The sequence below is a fragment of the Salmo trutta genome, chromosome 14, assembly GCF_901001165.1.
Source record: "Salmo trutta chromosome 14, fSalTru1.1, whole genome shotgun sequence".
Taxonomy (NCBI): Eukaryota; Metazoa; Chordata; class Actinopteri; order Salmoniformes; family Salmonidae; genus Salmo; species Salmo trutta.
In genome coordinates this window covers 55,386,755-55,408,590 of record NC_042970.1, presented here as the reverse complement: position 1 = coordinate 55,408,590, position 21,836 = coordinate 55,386,755, and the positions used below count along the sequence as shown (strand labels likewise).

The window sequence follows — 21,836 nt, the reverse complement described above, 5'->3', positions numbered from 1 at the left end:
GCACACACACACACACCCACACAGAGACTTACACACATACAAGCTGAGACACACATACAGACACACACACTCGCACCTCCATAGAATGCTTATCAGTTTGTACTTTGATATGTTGTCAATGATTAAAGCAAATAAGCACCGGTGCAGTGCATTCCTCTGTGTATCATTGACAAACCGACCAGACGTTTGGTAATCCATTTATACTTAATTGATTGTAGAATAACTTAAGACGTATTTCCTCAAGGAAGTGATGGTAACACCTTGCATTACCTAGGCATTATTCCAGGGTATATAATAGCTGTAACTAATTGTCGTCTAACAAGCATGTAAGTGTAGTCAGTAACAGTTATTACCGTTGTTAATTTTGTTTTCAAAAAACACAGATGAGAGCCAGGGCTGCCCAACCCTCTTCCTGGAGATCTACTGTCCTGTAGGTTTTCAGTCCAACCCAAATTTAGCGCATCTGATTCAGCTAGTTAAGGTCTTGTTGAGCAGCTAATTAGTAGAATCAGGTGTGTTAAATTAGGGTTTGACTGAAAACCCACAGAATGGTAGATCTTCAGGAAGAGGGTTGGGCAGCCTCATGCATGTACCAGTATTTACTAGGGTGTAATTCTTAGTGTTCAGCTGACGGTGGCAGCAGAGGCCAAGAGGTTGAGGAGGGATTCTCTTCTATTGTACACATTCCCTTTTTTTCTTCTAAACAATGATCTCCCTCCCTCTATCCTTTCTCCCTCTCATAGCCCCAGAGTGCCCGGGAGCAGCTGGCCCTCGGCGGAGGGCTCAACTCGGAGGCCCCCCGCACCAGCCACGACTCCCTCCACTGCTCCAGCGGCTACAGCACGCAGACCACCACGCCCTCCTGCTCCGAGGACACCATCCCCTCCCACGGTTAGTAGTGACCACCGCTCACCATCACCACCAAACCCCTGCCACACACACCACTCCTTGGGATACGTCCCAAATGGCACCCTATGGTCTACCTAGTGCGCTACTTTTGACAAGAACCTACTATCCCCCTGTGGTCACACGGGGATAGTAGGTTCTCTGTCTGCATGTCCCTCTGTCTGCTTGTCTGCCTATATGTACAGTACCAGTCAAAAGTTTGTACACACCTACTCATTCAAGGATTTTTCTTTATTTTTACTATTTTCTACGTTGTAGAATAATATTTAAGACAATAACACATATGGAATCATGTAGTAACCAAAAAAGTGTTAACCTCTACGGGCTAGGGGGCAGTATTGAGAATTTTGGAAAAAATATGTGCCCATTTTTAACTGCCTCCTACACCAACTCAGAAGCTAGAATATGTATATTATTGTTCAGGTTTGGATAGAAAACACCCTAAAGTTTCTAAAACTGTTTGAATGGTGTCTGTGAGTATAACAGAACTCCTATGGCAGGCAAAAACCTGAGAAGGTTTCATGCAGGAAGTACCCTGTCTGACAAGGTGTTGTTGTTCTTGCTTCTGTTTATTGAAGAGTCAGGATCTTAGCTGTAACGTGACAATTCCTAGGGCTCCAATAGGCTCTCAGAACCCGGGAAAAACCTGAACGATGACGAGGCAGCCTCAGGCTGAAACACAGAATCCCCTTTTCCAAGTGTCCCATCAGAGGACAATAGAATTAGGCGTGTGCACGATTCGACCCCGTGCAGTATTTTCCTTCGGCTGTTTAGCTAATTGCAGATTCCCGGTCGGAATATTATCGCTTTTCTACGAGATAAATTGCATAAAAATGGATTTTAAACAGCGGTTGACATGCTTCGAAGTACGGTAATGGAATATTTAGAATTTTTATGTCACGTTCTGCGCCATGCGCGCGACCGTGATTTACCATTCTGATAGTGTCTAGAACGCACAAACAAAACGCCGCTGTTTGGATATAACGATGGATTATTTGGGACCAAACCTACATTTGTTATTGAAGTAGAAGTCCTGGGAGTGCATTCTGACGAAGAACAGGAAAGGTAAGACCATTTTTCTTATAGGAAATGTGATTTTGGTGAAGGCTAAACTGGGTGGGTGTCTAAATAGCTAGCCCGTGATGGCTGGGCTATGTACTTAGAATATTGCAAAATGTGCTTCATCCGAAAAGCTATTTTAAAATCGGACATATCGAGTGCATAGAGGAGTAATGTATCTATAATTCTTAAAATAATTGTTATGCTTTTTGTGAACGTTTATCGTGAGTAATTTAGCAAATTGTTAGTAAATTCCCCGGAGGTTTGCGGGGGGTATGCTTTTTCTGAACTTCACATGCTAATGTAAAAAGCTGTTTTTTGATATAAATATGAACTTGATTGAACAGACATGCATGTATTGTATAACATAATGTCCTAGGTGTGTCATCTGATGAAGATCATAAAAGGTTAGTGCTGCATTTAGCTGTGGTTTGGGTTTTTGTGACATTATATGCTAGCTTGAAAAATGGGTGTCTGATTATTTCTGGCTGGGCACTCTCCCGACATAATCTAATGTTTTGTTTTCGTTGTAAAGCCTTTTTGAAATCGGACAGTGTGGTTAGATTAACGAGAGTCTTGTCTTTAAATAGCTGTAAAATAGTCATATGTTTGAGAAATTGAAGTAATAGTATTTCAAACGTTTTAAAAATCGCGCCACAGGATTCAACTGGCTGTTACGTAGGTGGGACGAATTCGTCCCGCCGGTCCCATAGAGGTTAAACAAATCTAAATATATTTTATTTGAGATTCTTCAAAGTAGCCACCCTTTGTCTTGATGACCGCTTTGCACACACTCACCTGGAATGCGTTTCAATTAACAGGTGTACCTTATTTGTAGAATTTCTTTCCTTAATGCATTTGAGCCAGTCAGTTGTGTTGTGACAAGGTAGGGGTGGTATACAGAAGATAGCCCTATTTGGCAAGAAAAGCTCAAGTAAGCAAAGAGAAACGACAGTCCATCATTACTTTAAGACATGGAGGTCAGTCAATACGGGACATTTCAAAAACTTTGAAAGTTTTTCTTCATGCGCAGTCGCAAAGACCATCAAGCGTTATGATGAAACTGGCTCTCATGAGGACCGCCACAGGAAAGGAAGACCCAGAGTTACCTCTGCTGCAGAGGTTTAGAGTTAACTGCACCTCAGAAATTGGAGCCCAAATAAATGCTTCACAGAGTTCAATTAACAGACACATCTCAACATCAACTGTTCAGAGGGGACTGCGTGAATCAAGCCTTCATGGTCAAATTACTGCAAAGAAACCACTACTAAAGGACACCAATATGAAGAAGAGACTTGCTTGGGCCAAGAAACACGAGCAATGGACATTAGACCGGTGGAAATCTGTCCTTTGGTCTGATTAACCAAATTTGAGATTTTTGGTTCCAACCGCTGTGTCTTTGTGAGACGCAGAGTAGGTGAACAGATCTCCGCATGTGTGATTCCCACCGTGAAGAATGGAGGAGGTGGTGTGATGTTGTGGGGGTGCTTTGCTGGTGACACTGGCTGTGTTCGAATACCCATACTAACAGAATAAAGTTAATATGCCAAAAGTTCCCGGATGTCGTATACATTCACCAAAATACGAAGTATACACGCAGTGGATTCTATTTCCGTACTTTTAGGGCCCATAATGCAATTCTTCGGGAAATGGGCGTGGCTTCAAAACATTTTCAGATTTGCAGAAAATATGCAGCCGAAGTCCAAGAGCGGATACAAATTAATTGCTTTAACTAAATATGACACATGTTAAGAACATGTTGAGCATTGTAATAAAGTAATGACTTTTCAAATGATTTACGCTAAACGTTATGTTGGCTGACAATGTGTTGGCTACGCTATCCTTATGAACCGCGTAGAATATCATTACAACATAGGTACTACCGGTATGTTAGCTAGCTACCTTGTTAGTTGGCTACTAATACATTGAACTTGCCAGTATATTAACTATACGCTATATAACTACCCAACGTTTATTGACTTGATTATTCACGTCATTCATAGCTAAGTGGTATAGTTGTTGTGCGTTCTCAATGGGCATAAATTCGCTCTGGCTATATACTCCGATTTCAGAGCATTCTCGTCTGAGTGTGCCAGAGCGCAGAATAACTGAGGAACTTACGAACGTTGTGATGGTCAGAACGTCCGTTGTGATGGTCAGAATGCTCGGATCAAACCTACACCTTGGCCAGTTTGCGCTCTGAAAGCTCCGAGAGGGGAAACGTTCAGAATTTACAAATGGACAATCTGACAACGCTCAATTTAAGAACGCTCAGAGCGCACTCTGGCACTCCAGATTGAATTTACGGACACAAAAATGTTTAGCTAGTAATTTGTTGTGCTAATAATCAACTTCCGATAGACAGGCATAGTGCTAGTATGCTCAACTGAAAGGACACCGTTCGTTCACAGTATACTAAAATGAACTAATAGTATGTAGTGTATATACTCATTACGTATGTAGTATACAGTATGTTAGTATGGGTATTCGAACACAGCTACTGTCTGTGATTTATTTAGAATTCAAGGCACACTTAACCAGCATGGACACCACAGAATTCTGTAGCGATACGCCATCCTACCTGGTTTGTGCTTAGTCCCACTATCATTTGTTTTTCTACAGGACAGTTACCAAAACACACCTCCAGGCTGTGTAAGTGCAATTTTACCAAGAAGGAGAGTGATGGAGTGCTGCATCAGATGACCTGGCCTACACAATCACCCGATCTCAACCCAATTGAGATGGTTTGGGATGAGATGGACCGCAGCGTGATGGAAAAGCAGTCAACACGTGCTCAGCATATGTGGGAACTTCTTCAAGACTGCTGGAAAAGCATTCCTCGTGAAGCTGGTTGAGGGAATTCCTCAAATAGATTTGGATTTTGATTTAACACTTTTTGGGTTACTACATGATTCCATATGTGTAATTTCATAGTTTTGATGTCTTTATTCTACAATGTAGAAAATAATACAAATAAAAACCCATGAATGATTAGGTGTGTCCAAACTTTTCACTGGTACTGTGTCTGTCCCTCTCTGGCTCAGCCAGCTCTGTTTTCAGTCGGTTTCTGTCTGGTATCTTATAATGCATTCTTGTCGTATTGTTTGTCTGTCTGTGTAAATGTCATGATTGAAGTATTGTCTCTATTTGTACTCTTCGGTCTGTTTGCCTACCTGCCTTATCTGTGTGTCTGTCTGCACATGTGTCTGTGATCGTTTTGCAGTCTGTCGCATGCATCCGTCTGTCATTTCACAACCAAAACAGAATCGCGTCTTCACTTTTGTCCAATCCATGTGCCTGTTTCAACAGCATTATTACAGCATCAGCCTGTGCAAGTAGCCTCTGGTAGTATTATGCGCTTTTGTCTGCAGTGCTACCTAGTCATGGGAGAAAATATTGATAGTTATATATTGCAATATTATTTTTGGATGATACTATATTATTGTAGAAAAAGCCCATGGAGTTGGTGGAATAATCCTTTAATTCATTGCCACTTACTCAGCTGGGCCAGGGGCGCTTTAATTAGGTCAGGTGGAAATGTCCGACAGATCTCCACTCCATAAAAGGAGGAAATCACTATCGCCTGATCGCGCTGCTTTCTCTTCCTTCACTCTGTCAAATCCAGAAGTTCTGTGCGTCCATGAATCCACGTAAGTACACCGACTCTGTTAACCTTTCATCTGAACTATCTGTTGCGATCGGGAGTGTGGGCCATCAGTTGTTGTTGGCGTTATTATCGCGGAGCGCGGCTTGGAGCGCACGCTTCAAACATTTTGTGTAATGTGAATGGTCAATGATAGGCCAATTATGTAATTGGTATGGTTAATATGTAATGAAATTCCGTGTACACATGAAGACACTTGAAAGGGTGAAATAAGAAAGTAATTGTTTGTTGAACTGATCGGCTCTGTTATCCAACTAATGGTGTTTATAGATTGAATAACCGATCACTGTTTGTATTATTCTTTCATGATTTATGATAGATAGTTACGAGCCTAAATTACTCACCGATGATTCCTATTGACTTATTAATTAACTGGATTGTTGAATTCCCTAAATGATGTTAACAATGAATGATTGTTATGATTAGATCTTTGTGATGATGGATTTGATTGGATACACGTTATTCTGTTTCCTTTGTTATGCAGCACAGACTACTCAGTAAATATACCACTTTATGGTTAAAGGAATTCCTGCCTCAGTCTCATCCATTTCTCTGTCACCTGACCCGTGACCACCTGTTCACCCTCACTGTCAGTCATCCTACCTGTCCAGCTACCCACACAGATTCCACTAATCTTTCAATGGTCTTTCGAGCCGGATGATGACGGAACCAAAGACAGGTGGAAAGGGAATGAAGGGGGAGAAGGAGGAATTGTCTCCTCTGGAAGGAGGGATAAAGGAAGAGAGAGCAGCGGAGGGAAAGGTCCTGGAACAACAAAAAGGTCCAGGAGCTAAGCCTAGAGTAACAAAGGCTTCATCCTCAACCACCAGTAGTACCAGGAGAACCAGGCAAGCACCTGGTTATCTTAAGGATTATGTGGTCGAGTTTCCCACATCCAAGGGCAAGCCCACCAGAGCTCAAAGTGGTGATGGATCAGCTGTACGTTTCAGCCATCAGCCATCCCCTCTGGGCCAAGGACCAGAAACTGCTTTGGGATGGGAGAGTGTTCTACAGGAAGAACCTATGGAGGTAACTCTCACCGCACAGGTCGACCAGCTTCCTGAGGCAGGCTCCGCTCACCCCTTAACTGAAAGGAAATCGTCGAGGCACTCTAGACGGAGTGAGAGTTCGACCAGTGGATACCCCTTTGGATGTGGACATGGCAGCCGCCATTCACTAGCCCTCAGCGAATCACAGACCGCTGTCCTACAAGAGAGGATGAAACTATTAGCGTTGGAGGAAATTGAGCGTCAGATTGAGGAGGAACGACAGGCTGACGAACGATGTCACCTATTGGATGTGCAAGCCCGTAGAGCTCTACAGGAAAGGGAATTCATTGCCAAGGACCTGGCACAGCAGCGACGGCACCGTCAAGCAAGAAGGGAATTGGAGGAGGCACGGATGGTCTCATCCTTCCTGGAGAGGAACGAACAGGGAGCTGACCTGACCACCCTTCCAGATGGACCTGATCTGTCTGCCTTTCTTTCCCAATCTGCCCCTCTGGTACAGCATGGCACACAGTCCCCGGAGGCTCCAAGGTCAACAGCCAACACGGAGCACGGGGGACAGACCACTCCACAAATGCCCTCTAGGCCAGTGACAGAAGTTAGCATTCCTCCATCTGGACAAAGCATCACTCCTTCGCCTTTCCGCCAATTACCAACCACGGCAAATCATTCCTCTCGTCCAGGGCCTGGACCAGGCCAGTCCTCAGACGGCAAGTGGGAGGGCTCTCACCCAATTCCGGCTGCCACCCATGGAGGGTCTGGGACAGTAGGGGACAGGCCCAATGAGGCCACAGTGGGCTCATCAGAAGTCCCGGGTTTATCCTTCACGCAACCAGAAGATGGAGCCAACATTATGAAACTGCTAGTAGCCTCAGCCTATGGAATTCCCAGACCCAAACTGCCATACTTTGAGAGCGGAAAGGAGAGTGAATTTGTCCTTTTGGAAATGGCATTGGAGAGCCTACTGGGTATTCACAGTCATCTGTCAGAACGCTACAAGTACCAAGTACTAATGGATCACTTGCGGTTTCCCAGTGCATATAAGCTGGCCCAATCCTTTATGCACTCCGCAATACCATACACTGCCTCTCTCCAGGCCCTGAAAGCGAGATATGGTGAGCCACGCCAGCTAGTCCAGAATGAACTAAACACCATCCTGAACATGTCTCCAATTAAAATGGGAGACCATGCTGCCTTCCAAGAGTTCTCCCTGGCTGTCCAATCCCTGACCTCGATGCTCCAATCCGTTGAAGGAGAAGACGGGAACGAGCTGAAATGTGGCTCCCACGTGGACAGGCTTCTTAGCAAGCTTCCAGTGTCCCTCAGAGACAGTTTCGTTGAACATTGTTTGAACAAAGGCATCCTGAAAGAGGGCTTGAGAAGCACCTATGCTCTCAGAGACCTGGCCACATGGTTGCAGGTGAAAGCGAGGGCAAAGAGCATCGCTCACCAGGCCACAATCTCAGCCATAGTCTACAGGGGAAGGAAGGAGTTTGAACACCAGGAGGGACAGAAAAGGCCAACTCCCACTACTATGTATTTAAATAGTGAAGCTGGGGAGGAACCCAGGAAGAAGACCCCTCTCAAGAGCAAGAACATCAAATTTCAGCCTTACTGCCCATATTGCAATAGTAAGGGGCACTTCCTTGGCTCATGCCCCAGGGTAAAAAAGCTCACTCAACCTCAATTGAAGGCTTGGATCACTTCAGGCGAGCGATGCTACAAGTGTGCCCGTAGCCATAAGGCGGAGACCTGCACATTGAGGAAACCCTGCAATCGCTGTACGGAAATCCATCTCACAGTGTTGCATGATGTAATTCCCCAAGCACAGAAAGAGCAGAGTATGCTCATGGTAGGAGCTGTAAAGGAGCTCTACCTCGACCAGCAGAACCGGTCTCCAAGGGTCATGTTGAAGGTGGTCAAGGTCACTCTGTGGAGTGGAGGGAGAAGCATTGATACATTCGCCGTTCTAGATGATGGGTCTGAACGAACAATCATTCTCCCGGCGGCCACCCGACAGCTTAACCTGGAGGGGATCCCCGAGACCCTTAATCTCAGAACGGTGCGACATGATGTTATCCAAATGAAAGGCTCTGCTGTGACCTTCAGCATTTCTCCTTCAGGAAACAGGGACGTGACCTATACTATCACCAATGCCTTCACGGCGGATGGCCTGAATCTTGCAGAGCACTCCTGCCCGGTAAGTGTTCTACAGAAACAATATCCTCATCTCCGAGGATTGCCTCTTCCTAGCCTGGCCAGAGTAGCTCCACTTATCCTGATTGGGTCAGACCACCCACATCTTGTCACCCCGACTGAGCCTATACGAGCTGGACCAGAAGGCGGGCCCGTTGCTGTCCATACATCCTTGGGTTGGGCTGTGCAAGGTCCAGCCCATTTACTTCTCTCCACCCAAGCTGTACAGTCACAGCAAGTCCTCTTCACCAGAAGCAATCCAGCTCCATCCCCCTGTCCAGCTACTGACCTCCTTCGGAATGTTGAGATGCTATGGAAGATGGACACCTTCTCCAACCGGAAGCTACAGGAGGTCACTCGCTCTAAACAAGACTCCTATGCATTAGACCTCCTGGAGAAGCGCACCACCACCACTGAAATGGATGGCGTTCGGAGGTACGCAACCCCACTGCTACGGGTGCCCAACCATCCTCCTCTGGCAACCACGACGCGGGCTGTACTCCCACTATTGCGTGGAACGGAGCGACGCCTGGTGAAGAATCCTGAGCTTGCTGAAGTTCATAACCGAGAGATTCATAACCTTGTAAAGGCAGGCTATGTCACCAAAGTGACAACTCAAGAAGAGGGAAACGCACTCGGCGAATCCTGGTATCTCCCTCATCATGTTATCCAGCAACACGGTGGGAAGTACAGACTTGTCTTCAACTGTTCATTCCAAGCTGCTGGTCAAAGCCTGAATGACTGTCTACTCCCCGGACCAATTTTAGGTCCTTCCTTGCTCGGTGTCCTTCTCCGGTTTCGGCAGCACTCTACAGCCATCAGTGGAGACATCAAAGCCATGTTTCATCAGATTCGTCTGCTGCCTTCCGACACTACACTGCTCCGGTTCATATGGCGAGATATGGAACGAGACGCAGAGCCCACAATCTATGAATGGCAAGTACTCCCATTTGGCACCACCTGCAGTCCTTGCTGTGCCATATACGCTCTGCAGAGACACGCACGGGAGCACCCAGACAGTGACCCAGAAGTATGGGATTCAGTGGAAAATGCCTTCTATGTGGATAACTGCTTACAGAGCGTCCCATCCACGGCTGAAGCGAAAGCACTCCTTGACAAAGTACGGAATCTCCTGTCCAAAGGGGGATTTGAGGTCCGACAGTGGGCGAGTAACAGAGCGGAGGTTATCCAGCACCTCCCGCCACAAGCCAGGTCTAGTAACAGTGAACTATGGCTATCGCAGTCTGGCGCTCACCCACAAGAGCCCACTCTAGGATTGAGATGGAGCTGCATACCGGATACCCTGGGGTACAAGCACCGCTCCGCCCTGAGTACCGAAACCCCCACTCTGCGCACCATCTATCGGACCCTGGCCAGTCAATACGATCCCCTTGGGTATATTCTGCCATACACAACCCGGGCCAAAGTCTTAGTCCAGGACCTGTGGCAGACCAAGAGGGACTGGGATGAACCGATCCACCCGGCTGACCTAGTGGAACGATGGATCTGTTGGGAAACAGAGTTATCGGGGCTCTCTGAAGTCCAAATGCCAAGATGTTATGTACCACCCTGTGCTGACCAACTGGGATCATGCCTGGAACTGCATGTGTTCTGTGACGCTTCAGAGCGAGCTTATGGGGCGGTTTCCTATCTAAGAGTGGAGGATAAGGCAGGCCACATCCATGTATCCTTCGTCATGGCCAGGTCCAGGGTCGCACCCAAGAAGCAGTTGTCAATGCCTAGGCTGGAACTCAGTGCTGCCCTTTCCGGAGCCCAGTTGGCATCAACCTTGCGAGCCGAGCTCACCTTGCCAATCCAAAGGGTCATCTACTGGAGTGATTCAACTACTGTATTGACCTGGCTCAAGTCGGAGTCCTGCAGGTATAAGGTGTTCGTCGGAACTCGCATTGCGGAAATCCAAGACCTAACAGAAGTCCAAGACTGGAGGTATGTTGACAGCGTAAACAATCCTGCTGATGACGTTACTCGTGGTAAAACACTTAAGGACCTGGCTCAACCCCATCGCTGGAGTTTGGGGCCACCATTCTTGTCCCAACCAGAGAACGAGTGGCCGACAGCCCCCAGGCGTGCAGCCCCTCCGCAACCAACTGAAGCTCATGAGTTAAGGAAGTCCACCCAATGCTACAGCATCTCTATGGAACCAACAACAGCTCTCCATGACATGACACAATCCCAAACCCTGCCGGATCTGATCACCACCACAAACCAGACCTCAGATGGGGTGGCTTCCATACCCACCTCCCTCGCGGCAGAGACACTACTCCTCCAGCATGCACAAGCAGTTAGCTTCCCTGAGGAGCTAAAAGCTCTGAAAGCCGGTAGGGAGGTGGCTAAGGACAGCCGTCTTCTCTCTCTGGCCCCAGAATATGATCGAATCCTTGGAGTGATCAGAGTCGGAGGGAGGCTGCGCCAAGCAGAAGTTTTGGATCCCGACGCTATCCACCCAATTATCCTTGACTCCAGACACCCTAGTACCAGGCTCCTCATCAAGAGTTATGATGAGAGGCTTCTCCACCCAGGACCAGAGAGAGTCTATGGGGAGATGAGGCAGAAGTACTGGATACTTGGAGGACGAGGAGCCATTCGTAAGCACCAATACGCCTGTGTGGAATGTCAGAGATGGCGGGCCAGAGCCACGGTGCCCAAAATGGCAGATTTACCTCCTGCTCGCTTGCGCCTCCTCAAACTACCCTTCTGGTCAACAGGAGTGGATTGCTTTGGCCCCTTGACGATCAAGTTAGGTCGTCGAGTGGAAAAGCGCTGGGGCATTCTATTCAAGTGTTTGACCACTAGATGTGTCCACCTGGACCTACTGGAGAGTTTGGATACTGAAGCGTTCCTTATGGCCCTACGGCGGTTTATCTCCCGACGGGGGAAACCCTACGAGATCCTGGCTGACAGAGGTACAAACTTCAAGGCAGGAGAAGCCAGGTTGGAGGAAGCCTTCCAAGCCATGGAACCCAGCCTCCAGGATCAGCTGATGGAGCAACAAATCTCATTCAAATTTAACCCTCCAGGAGCTCCTCATTTTGGAGGAACATGGGAGCGAGAGATCAAATCTGTAAAGACGGCCTTACGAGTCGTACTGGGGGACCAAATTACCTACCAAGTCTACAGCACAGAGGGAAATGGCGGAGAGAAATGGCCAGCCTGGAAACTGGCCAAGTCGTGATGATGGTGGACCCTCAGCTGCCTCGAGCCTCCTGGCCTGTGGGCCGTATCACTAAGATCATGCCTGGGACCGATGGTCGTGTTAGATCGGTGGAGATCCAGGTAAAGAACCGGACATATATCCGGCCAGTTGCCCGACTAATTCCTCTCCCTGAGATGACAGAGGACGGGGAGCAATGAGCCTTTTTTGAGGAGTGTGGAAATTAACCAATTTCCGGGGTGGCTGTAGAAAAAGCCCATGGAGTTGGTGGAATAATCCTTTAATTCATTGCCACTTACTCAGCTGGGCCAGGGGCGCTTTAATTAGGTCAGGTGGAAATGTCCGACAGATCTCCACTCCATAAAAGGAGGAAATCACTATCGCCTGATCGCGCTGCTTTCTCTTCCTTCACTCTGTCAAATCCAGAAGTTCTGTGCGTCCATGAATCCACGTAAGTACACCGACTCTGTTAACCTTTCATCTGAACTATCTGTTGCGATCGGGAGTGTGGGCCATCAGTTGTTGTTGGCGTTATTATCGCGGAGCGCGGCTTGGAGCGCACGCTTCAAACATTTTGTGTAATGTGAATGGTCAATGATAGGCCAATTATGTAATTGGTATGGTTAATATGTAATGAAATTCCGTGTACACATGAAGACACTTGAAAGGGTGAAATAAGAAAGTAATTGTTTGTTGAACTGATCGGCTCTGTTATCCAACTAATGGTGTTTATAGATTGAATAACCGATCACTGTTTGTATTATTCTTTCATGATTTATGATAGATAGTTACGAGCCTAAATTACTCACCGATGATTCCTATTGACTTATTAATTAACTGGATTGTTGAATTCCCTAAATGATGTTAACAATGAATGATTGTTATGATTAGATCTTTGTGATGATGGATTTGATTGGATACACGTTATTCTGTTTCCTTTGTTATGCAGCACAGACTACTCAGTAAATATACCACTTTATGGTTAAAGGAATTCCTGCCTCAGTCTCATCCATTTCTCTGTCACCTGACCCGTGACCACCTGTTCACCCTCACTGTCAGTCATCCTACCTGTCCAGCTACCCACACAGATTCCACTAATCTTTCAATTATATATTTGTTTGCTAGGTAGCGTTAGCTAGCGCTAGTCGGCTAGACCTGCGCCAAAACTCTGGTATTTTTCATCCTGTAGCTTGGCCTCAGTATTATTTGTAAATAGTGAGCCAATGTGTTTTCACCCCTTTTATTTTCATGATTGATCAAATGAATTGTCTCATGCTCTCTCGTCTCTCTGCAGCAGACAGTGTGCAATATGTTTGGAACATAACATTGCAGTATTGAATCGCAATAGATATAGAATTGTGAGAATCGTAATACATATTGTAACGGCACCTACAGTGCATTCGGAACGTATTCAGACCCCTTGGCTTAACTTTTTGTTACGTTACAGCCTTATTCTAAAATAGATTAAATAATTTATTTTGCTCATCGATCTACACACACTACCCCACAAAAACAGGTTTTTAGAAATGTTTTTACTCAGTACTTGTTGAAGCACCTTTGGCAGCGATTACAGCCTCAAGTCTTAATGGGTATGAAGCTACAAGCTTTGCACACCTGAATTTGGGGAGTTTCTCCCATTCTTCTCTGCAGATCCCCTCAAGCTCTGTCAGGTTGGATGGAGAGCGTCGCTGCACAGCTATTTTCAGGTCAATCCAGAGATGTTAGATCGGGTTCAATTCCGGGCTCTGGCTGGGCCACACAAGGACATTGAGAGACTTGTCCCGAAGCCACTCCTGCGTTGTCTTGGATGTGTGCTTAGTCCTGTTGGAAGGTGAACCTTCGCCCCTGTCTGAGGTCCTGAACACGCTGGAGAAGGTTTTTATCAAGGATCTCTCTGTACTTTGCTCCGTTCATCTTTCCCTCGATCCTGACTAGTCTCCCAGTCCCTGCCGCTGAAAAACGTCCCCACAGCATGATGCTGCCACCACCTTGCTTCACCGTATGGATGGTGCCAGGTTACCTCCAGACGTGACGCTTGGCATTTCATCAGACCGGAGTATCTTGTTTCTCATGGTCTGAGTCTTTAACTGCCTTTTGGCTAACTCCAAGCGGGCTGTCATGTGCCTTCTACTGAGGAGTATAGAAGACCTTCAATGCTGCAGACATTTTTTAGTACTCTTCCCCAAATCTGTGCTTCGACACAATCCTGTCTCGGAGCTCTACGGACAATTCCTTCGACCTCATGGCTTGGTTTTTTTCTCTGACATGCACTCATGCACTGTAAACTGTTGGACCTTACATAGACAGGTGTGTGCCTTTCCAAATCATGTCCTGTCAATTTGTGAAAACATCTCAAGGATGGTGAATGGAAGCAGGATGCACCTGAGCTCAATTTTGAGTCTCATAGCAAAGGGTCTGAATACTTGGTATTTTTTCTGTTTTTTATTTTTAATACATCTGCAAAAAAATAGTATTTTTGTTGTCATTATGGGGTATTGTGTGGATTTATTTAATCAATTTTCAAATAACAGAATGTGGAAAAAGTCAAGGGATCTGAATACTTTCCGATTGCACTAGAAGTATCGTGATAATATTGTCTCATGCGGTATCATGTTTGTCGTATCAAACGCCTGCATGCCGAGATGTAAAGCCATACGTAGCTTATCAGGGCCAATGCCTGCAACCCGAGAATATTATTTTACGCCAGTTTGATACCTCTCAAAGCATCATGGTGCTCGACTGTCACTTTGAAGCATCCCCGCCATTCAACATATCATGTTACTTTTGATAATAGAAAATGAGCTCACAATAAGTTGTTTTTCTTTTTGTATATAAGTTCAACGCAATTCTATATTATTTTTCAGCTGTAAAGAAAGAGCTGCCTCTTTATGGTAGGTTTCTTGTCCATTACTGTTTAGATTTGTCCCTCTCTGTTCCTTACAAGTGAAATGACAAGATCATCCACAGTGATTTAGTGTGGCATCTGTGCTGTGTGAGTTCTCATCACATCAAATGGCCTTTTGCTAGTGAAAGAAGAGCGTTAGCGTAGAACATTTGGTGTGTGACATGTGAAAGAGAGACAAAACCTTTGCGTAAGAGGATGAGCGGAGTTCTTATGTGAGTGATTGGGCATATGCACATGTTTGCGTATGTGGTACTGCCCTGAAATTGTGTTAGTGTGTTTACCATCATCGCCTGGTAACAGGTCATCGCTCTGTGCTGACTCACCCTTTATCATATATACACCCCCCCCCCTAATTTCTTCCTCATCAGATAAGACTTTTTTTCTTCCTTTTTTAACTTCCTGTCACAAACTGCCCAGTGATTCGGAGCCCTATGTCAGAAGGTGATCACTAGATGGAGAATAGTGTGCAATTTGGGATGCAGACATAATTCGGTTATAATGTTTGGGGCAAATCTGGACTCTGAGTTTCTGTGGTTCTCTAATACATTTTACACGTCTGACTCCACCGAATATGTCTAGTCTTCCATGCAGTCTCGCGTACTTTAATGTAGAAGAGCTTTGTGCAACAACTTTCTTGGTTTATAACAGAATGCATCAGGTCAGATTTTCCACCGCAGTCCAAAGCGTCTGCTTTCTTTCCATGTTATTTTCCAGTTGTATTGTGTGTTCCTCCACTCTAAGTAACCACAGGCTTACTCTTGTTCCTCCTCCTCACCCCTCCTTTATCCATCTGTCCCTCATCCCTCTCTCCCTCCTTCTCCACCCACCAGACTACGACTACATCTGCCTGCACCGGGGCGAGGAGGAGCACCACGGCCCGCCTGACTTTGACAAGTCATCCACCATCCCACGCAACAGTGACCTCAGCCTGCAGTACCGCAAGATGTTCCAGAGCAAGCGACCCGCCTCCACAGTCAGCTTGCTGGCCGAGCCCGAGCTGCTGGGCCTGTGCCAATCGCACACTGCCACCATCCGCCGCAAGCCCTCCTCCAAGCCTGCCTACCGCCGCGGCACCATCAGCGGCGGCGTGCCTATCCCCATCTGCACCCCCCAGGTGCCCCTCAAAGCCCTGGGCGTAGAAGGAGGGGGAGGCAACTGCGGCAGAGGGGGGAACAGCGGAAGCAATGAGAACATGGGGCCACCAGAGGAGCGGATGGGCATGAGCTGGACGGTGGACCACGGGCTGGTCCACACCAAGCACAGCCTGTGCATGTCGACCCAGAGCCTGAGCGCCATGCCCTTGCACCATTCTTCGTCCACATCACCGTACTACTCGCTGATCCCGGGCCAGGCGCCAGTTCCCATGGGTAGCTCGGAGCAGCTGTACCAGCTGAGCAAGCAGCAGCAGTACGCCCTGCACCAGCAGCAGCAAAAGCAGTACCAGCAGCAGCACCTGCAGTACAACCAGCAGCAGCAGTATCAACAGCAGCCCCAGACACATCAGGTGCAACCAACAGCCCAGACACAACAACAGCAGCAAACGTTTCAATTACAGCAACGTTTCCAGCAACAACAGCTACAGCAGCAAAAACAACTGTACCAACAGCAGCTCCAGCAGCAGCAGCAACAGAAGCTCCAACATCAAAAGCAGCTTCAGCAACAGCAGCTCATACAACAACAGCAGCAACCAATTCAGCAGCAGTCTCATCTCCAACAGCAGCACAATACTTCTGGCACTGCCAACCAGCTGGTGGAGAGCGGGCACTGCCTGCAGCCCCCTGCCGCCCAGGAGCAGGATGCGAAGGAACCCTCGGGGGCCGAAGGTCACATGGTCACTATGATCCGGGGAGTGAAACTGCGTCGGACCCTGACCAACGACCGCTCTGCCCCCTTCATCCCCCCGCCCAGCCATTTCAAATGAGTCCCTCCCTACCAGTGTAGGTTGTCATTGTTTTGTTTTATGGTTCTTGTTTTTCTTTTAGCTTTTCTTGCTTTTTGGAGGGGGTGTTGCCTTTTTTGGACATTTCGTCTGGTGTAAAAGGCTTCCCTCTCTCTAATCAAATGTCCAGCAGCACTGTGTTTTAAAATGATTATTATAATCTTCCTCAGATGGACTCGTAGGTGAATATGCCCTCTTTATCGCTCTGTAATTAAGATGTTTATACATACGAGGATGCGTGTTGGCTATATTAAAGCATTTGAGGTCATAGATCAGAGGTATTCAAACTCTTACACTACGATGTCCGGAACCTGCTGGTTTTCTGTTGTACCTGATAATTAATTACACCCATGTGGTGTCCCAGGTCTAAATCAGTTCATTAGAGGGGAACAAATCAAAAAAGCAGTGGAACTGGATTCAAGGACACAGGACTAGACCTATATAGCTTTCTCGTCTGTATCTCGTTCAAGGTGATCAAGTGAGCTCTATCACTCATGTACTGTTAGGTCCACAGTGAAATGCTTTGAGCTGGCTTTTCTATTTATTCAGTTTACTTTTTTTTCTCTCTTAACACACACACACTTCACCTTCTGTGTGGCGGAGGCAATGGGCCCCTCGTGATGGAGGTTGACTGTTTAAGCCAATCAGAGGCTTGCACTGCAGGGCAGAGAGGGGTCACGGGTTCAACAAAGGGCTTTGTGGGGCTTTTGATAGCAGGGGTCATGACTTAATGTGTACCGTAAGATCGTTGGGCTGGAAAGTAAAGCCACCATTGTGTGGGATGAGGAGGACTGCAACTCAATATTAGGAAGGTATCGTTGTTTTGTAAACTCAGTGTATCTTGAGACATTCTTCACATTGCAAAGCACATTGATTTAGTGATGTATGTGGTGTAGTTTCTGATGGCCCGGTTCCCCGTAAGTGTAGCATCTCTGATAGATATCCTCCCTAAATCAAGTCTACCTGAGGTTGGAGTTCTGGTTAATAATTTAAAAAAAAAATTATAGCATTAATTTAGGGTAATCAGTCTCTTTTATGAGGAACATATGGTGCTATTGTGACATACCAATCCCAGCCTAGATGAACTCCCCTGACTCCTCTCCCCCCGATACATGATACACTTACTGGCCAAATTAAGATTTTAGGAAATATACATTTTTATAATGATATGAAAATCGATGTTGCTGACCAAGCAAGCTGTCGAAACTACTTACAGACCATAGAAGTCATGTGAGGAGACTCGCTGTTTGTGGAGTGACAACAGTTTTTTGTCCTCTGTGCTGTGGGTTAAAGTGTTTTTGGGCTATTCCTAGAACAGCTGTTAATCACAGCGTGGGGGAGGAGGTTGTGAAATAATTTGATTAAACGCAAATAAGTGATGTGGCATTGCATTTAGAATTTGTTTGCCGTTGTGTTCTTCTTAACCAAACTACTTTAAATGTGTGGGGGTTTGGGCCTTCCAGCCTTTACACATAGCTACTCTTCCCTTAAAAATCCTGAGTGAGGGGGAGGTATAATACAATACCAACTCCTCTGCTAAGTGCATATCCCTCTCCCCCAACATTAAAGGAGACTAGCACCCGGCTGGGTTATTCTTTCCTCGGTCTCACATCCCCCCCATCCCTCCTTTTTTAAAAAATTTTTTTTTAACCTCCCGGTTTGTGTAGGAGGCCCAATTACCTGACACCAGTCGCTGCCTCACACCTGTCACCGGGTGCATGGAATGACCCCATTGGCCGGTTTAGCGATTGTGCGCCCTCCAATCTTGTCTCTGGCCTCTTCATGTTGCCGGGAGAAACGCCCGTTTCCCAGAGGAACTACAATGGCCTCTGTAGTAGAGGCCTTTGTGACAGGATTATACAACAACGCACCTCCTGACTCAAGCAGCTCTAAGCAATATCGGGCTGCATTTGATCCACAGCTTTAAGTTTAAGCTCTAAGCGGCGAATGGTAATTACAGTGCGCATATCTCCTTAACCCCAAATTATGAAGCGGCAATGCCCTAGCGGAATGAGCAGGGGTCGTGGATAGTCAAATTATGGGGCAGCTGAGCTGGGACATTCTCTCTGTTGGGTTAATTGTATGTTATCCGATAAGATTTGTGTTTTACTGAAGTTTTTCAGTTTGAGTGAAATAAATGATCCAAATTCAGTTGTATAGACTAAGGAGATGAAATTATGTATGAATGTAAAAATGTTATTTTGAATGATCCTTTTCAGGCCCAGCCAGCCTACACTTTCCCATCTCAAACACTGCTACAGTCCCACTCCCACCCCACCAATCAGCATAACTGAAGAGCCAAACCCCATGTTCCAGTTATTGACCTTGACCTTGGCCCATGGGTTCTGGTCAAAAGTAGTCCAGTATATAGGGAATAGGGTGCCATTTGGGACCCAGGCTCTCTAGTCTGTTACCAATGCCACTCACCGGCAGTATGTGAGAGACTGAGACTTTGTGTTTTGACAATACATTTAGAAAATATCAAATGGACTCTAACCCTTTCCTGCCAATCTTGACCCCAAAGCTGCCCCATAGAGCTCCAACTGACCGACCCTCCTGTTGAACCAGTTCTGTAAATAGTTTCTCTCATTGTAAAAGCGTTCAATTGCTATGTGTCACAAATGCACCTGTGTAGTGAAGCTGAAGCCTTAAATGAAAAGGAATGTGGGTTTTAAAATATAAATGCGTTCAAAAAGTTGCTCCTTGTCTTGTTTTTTGTCTCAAAGGTCGAACACACATTTTTGTGATGTAACCTGTTTTGTTTACATCTAGTCTAGTAACAAAGCTATGTGAGGACTTTCTTAATCTGTATTTGTTTGAAGGGCTACTTTGGGTTTTTGGCAATAAGGCCATTTATCTACGTCCCCAGAGTCGGATGAACTCGTGGATACCGTTTTTATGTCTGTGTACAGAGAGACCCATAGACTTCCAGTCTCTAACTTCCTTCAATCTGTACACACACTGACACACTAGATAATGGGTGCGTGCCACATCGACTCATTGACTGACAAATTGCTGTAACATGTGGTTAGCTGATACTTCAAATACATATCCATGTGTTGTATGATCTGTCAGGTGTCAGCAACTTCTAAACTTAGGAACGTGCCAAATAATAGCAGATGCATCATGACTAAGCAGACAGCGCTGCACAGTGACTGGCAGGTATAAGAGTGGGATGATCTCATATAGGGCAGGATTGCACAGCTATTGCTCTGCTGCGTGACCATGTGACATGTGTTCTCACTCTGGGCCACTGGAAGGCATCACACACCACCATTGGCATAATTTATTTTATTTATTTATTTAACTAGGCAAGTCGTTTAAGAAGAAATTCTTATTTCCAATGACGGCCTACCAAAAGGCCTATATGCGGGGATGGGCTAGGATGTAAAAAAAGCATGGTAGCAACACAACATGGCAGCAGCACAACACAGCATGGTAGCAGCACGAAACATGGTACAAACATTATTGGGCACAGACAACAGCACAAAGGGAAAGAAGGAAGAGACAATACGTTGCGCAAAGCAGCCCCAACTGTCAGTAAGTGTCCATGATTGAGTCTTTGAATGAAGAGATTGAGATAAAACTGGACAGTTTGAGTCTTCGTTGCATGTGCAATAGCACGGTACTCATTACAAATCAAGTCTCAAGGTAGAAATTGCACCCATCCTACTAAAGATCTAGCATCAGATTACCCTACCCCCAAATACTAACCTTAAAGAGATTCTCCAGTACTTTTGTATACTGTTTAGTCAGTACTTCTGAAAGTAGCACTCACAAGCCAAAAGTGGGCCCCCGAAAATTGCTCTGTCTCTCTGCTGTGTCCACTGAGCCTTTGGGGCCGCCCTGCAACCACATTGGATAATGCTTGGTAGGCCTCTTGCTAGCTTTCACTCAAATGCGAGGGGCATTGTCTAGAACTCAAATTGTTAGGGGCTGGCCCACATGGGGGGAAATGTAGGGAAAATGGCTCGGCACAACTTCAAGAAACCAGTCACTTTCAAACTGGGGATTTCGTGGCTAATTGAGGTTAATTAAACAGTAAATCTGCTCATAGATTATGCATGTGCAGTGCCTTCGGAAAATATTTACATCCCTTCACTTTTTCCAAATGTTATGTTATCCTCAGCAATCTACACACAATACGAAAGTGAAACGTTTTTTGGGAATTTTACCAAATGTATTACAAATAGAAAATAGAAATACCTTATTTACATATGTACAGTGAGGGAAAAAAGTATTTGATCCCCTGCTGATTTTGTACGTTTGCCCACTGACAAAGAAATTATCAGTCTATAATTCTAATGGTAGGTTTATTTGAACAGTGAGAGACAGAACAACAACAAAAAATCCAGAAAAACACGTCAAAAATGTTATAAAATTATTTGCATTTTAATGAGGGAAATAAGTATTTGACCCCCTCTCAATCAGAAAGATTTCTGGCTCCCAGGTGTCTTTTATACAGGTAACGAGCTGAGATTAGGAGCACTCCCTTTAAGAGTGTGCTCCTAATCTCAGTTTGTTACCTGTATAAAAGACACCTGTCCACAGAAGCAATCAATCAATCAGATTCCGAACTCTCCACCAAGGCCAAAGAGCTCTCCAAGGATGTCAGCGACAAGATTGTAGACCTACACAAGGCTGGAATAGGCTACAAGACCATCGCCAAGCAGCTTGGTGAGGTCACAACAGTTGGTGCGATTATTGGCAAATGGAAGAAACACAAAAGAACTGTCAATCTCCCTCGGCTTGGGGCTCCATGCAAGATCTCACCTCGTGGAGTTGCAATGATCATGAGAACGGTGAGGAATCAGCCCAGGACTACACGGGAGGATTTTGTCAATGATCTCAAGGCAGCTGGGACCATAGTCACCAAGAAAACAATTGGTAACACACTACGCCGTGAAGGACTGAAATCCTGCAGCGCCCGCAAGGTCCCCCTGCACAAGGAAGCACAGATACATGCCCGTCTGAAGTTTGCCAACGAA

General features: G+C 46.0%; 1 protein-coding gene across 1 annotated transcript in view; it reads left to right on the top strand.

Moving 5' to 3' along the window:
* mtss1 (MTSS I-BAR domain containing 1) overlaps window positions 1-19,546 on the top strand; it is a 122,239-nt gene extending 102,693 nt beyond the window's left edge. Inside the window, exons 12-13 of the mRNA XM_029776435.1 lie at window positions 744-891; window positions 15,740-19,546. Of these exons, the coding sequence (XP_029632295.1) occupies window positions 744-891; window positions 15,740-16,830 (1,239 nt within the window). The 3' untranslated portion in view covers window positions 16,831-19,546. The remainder of the gene's footprint in view (window positions 1-743; window positions 892-15,739) is intronic.
* The last annotated feature ends 2,290 nt before the right edge of the window (window positions 19,547-21,836 follow it).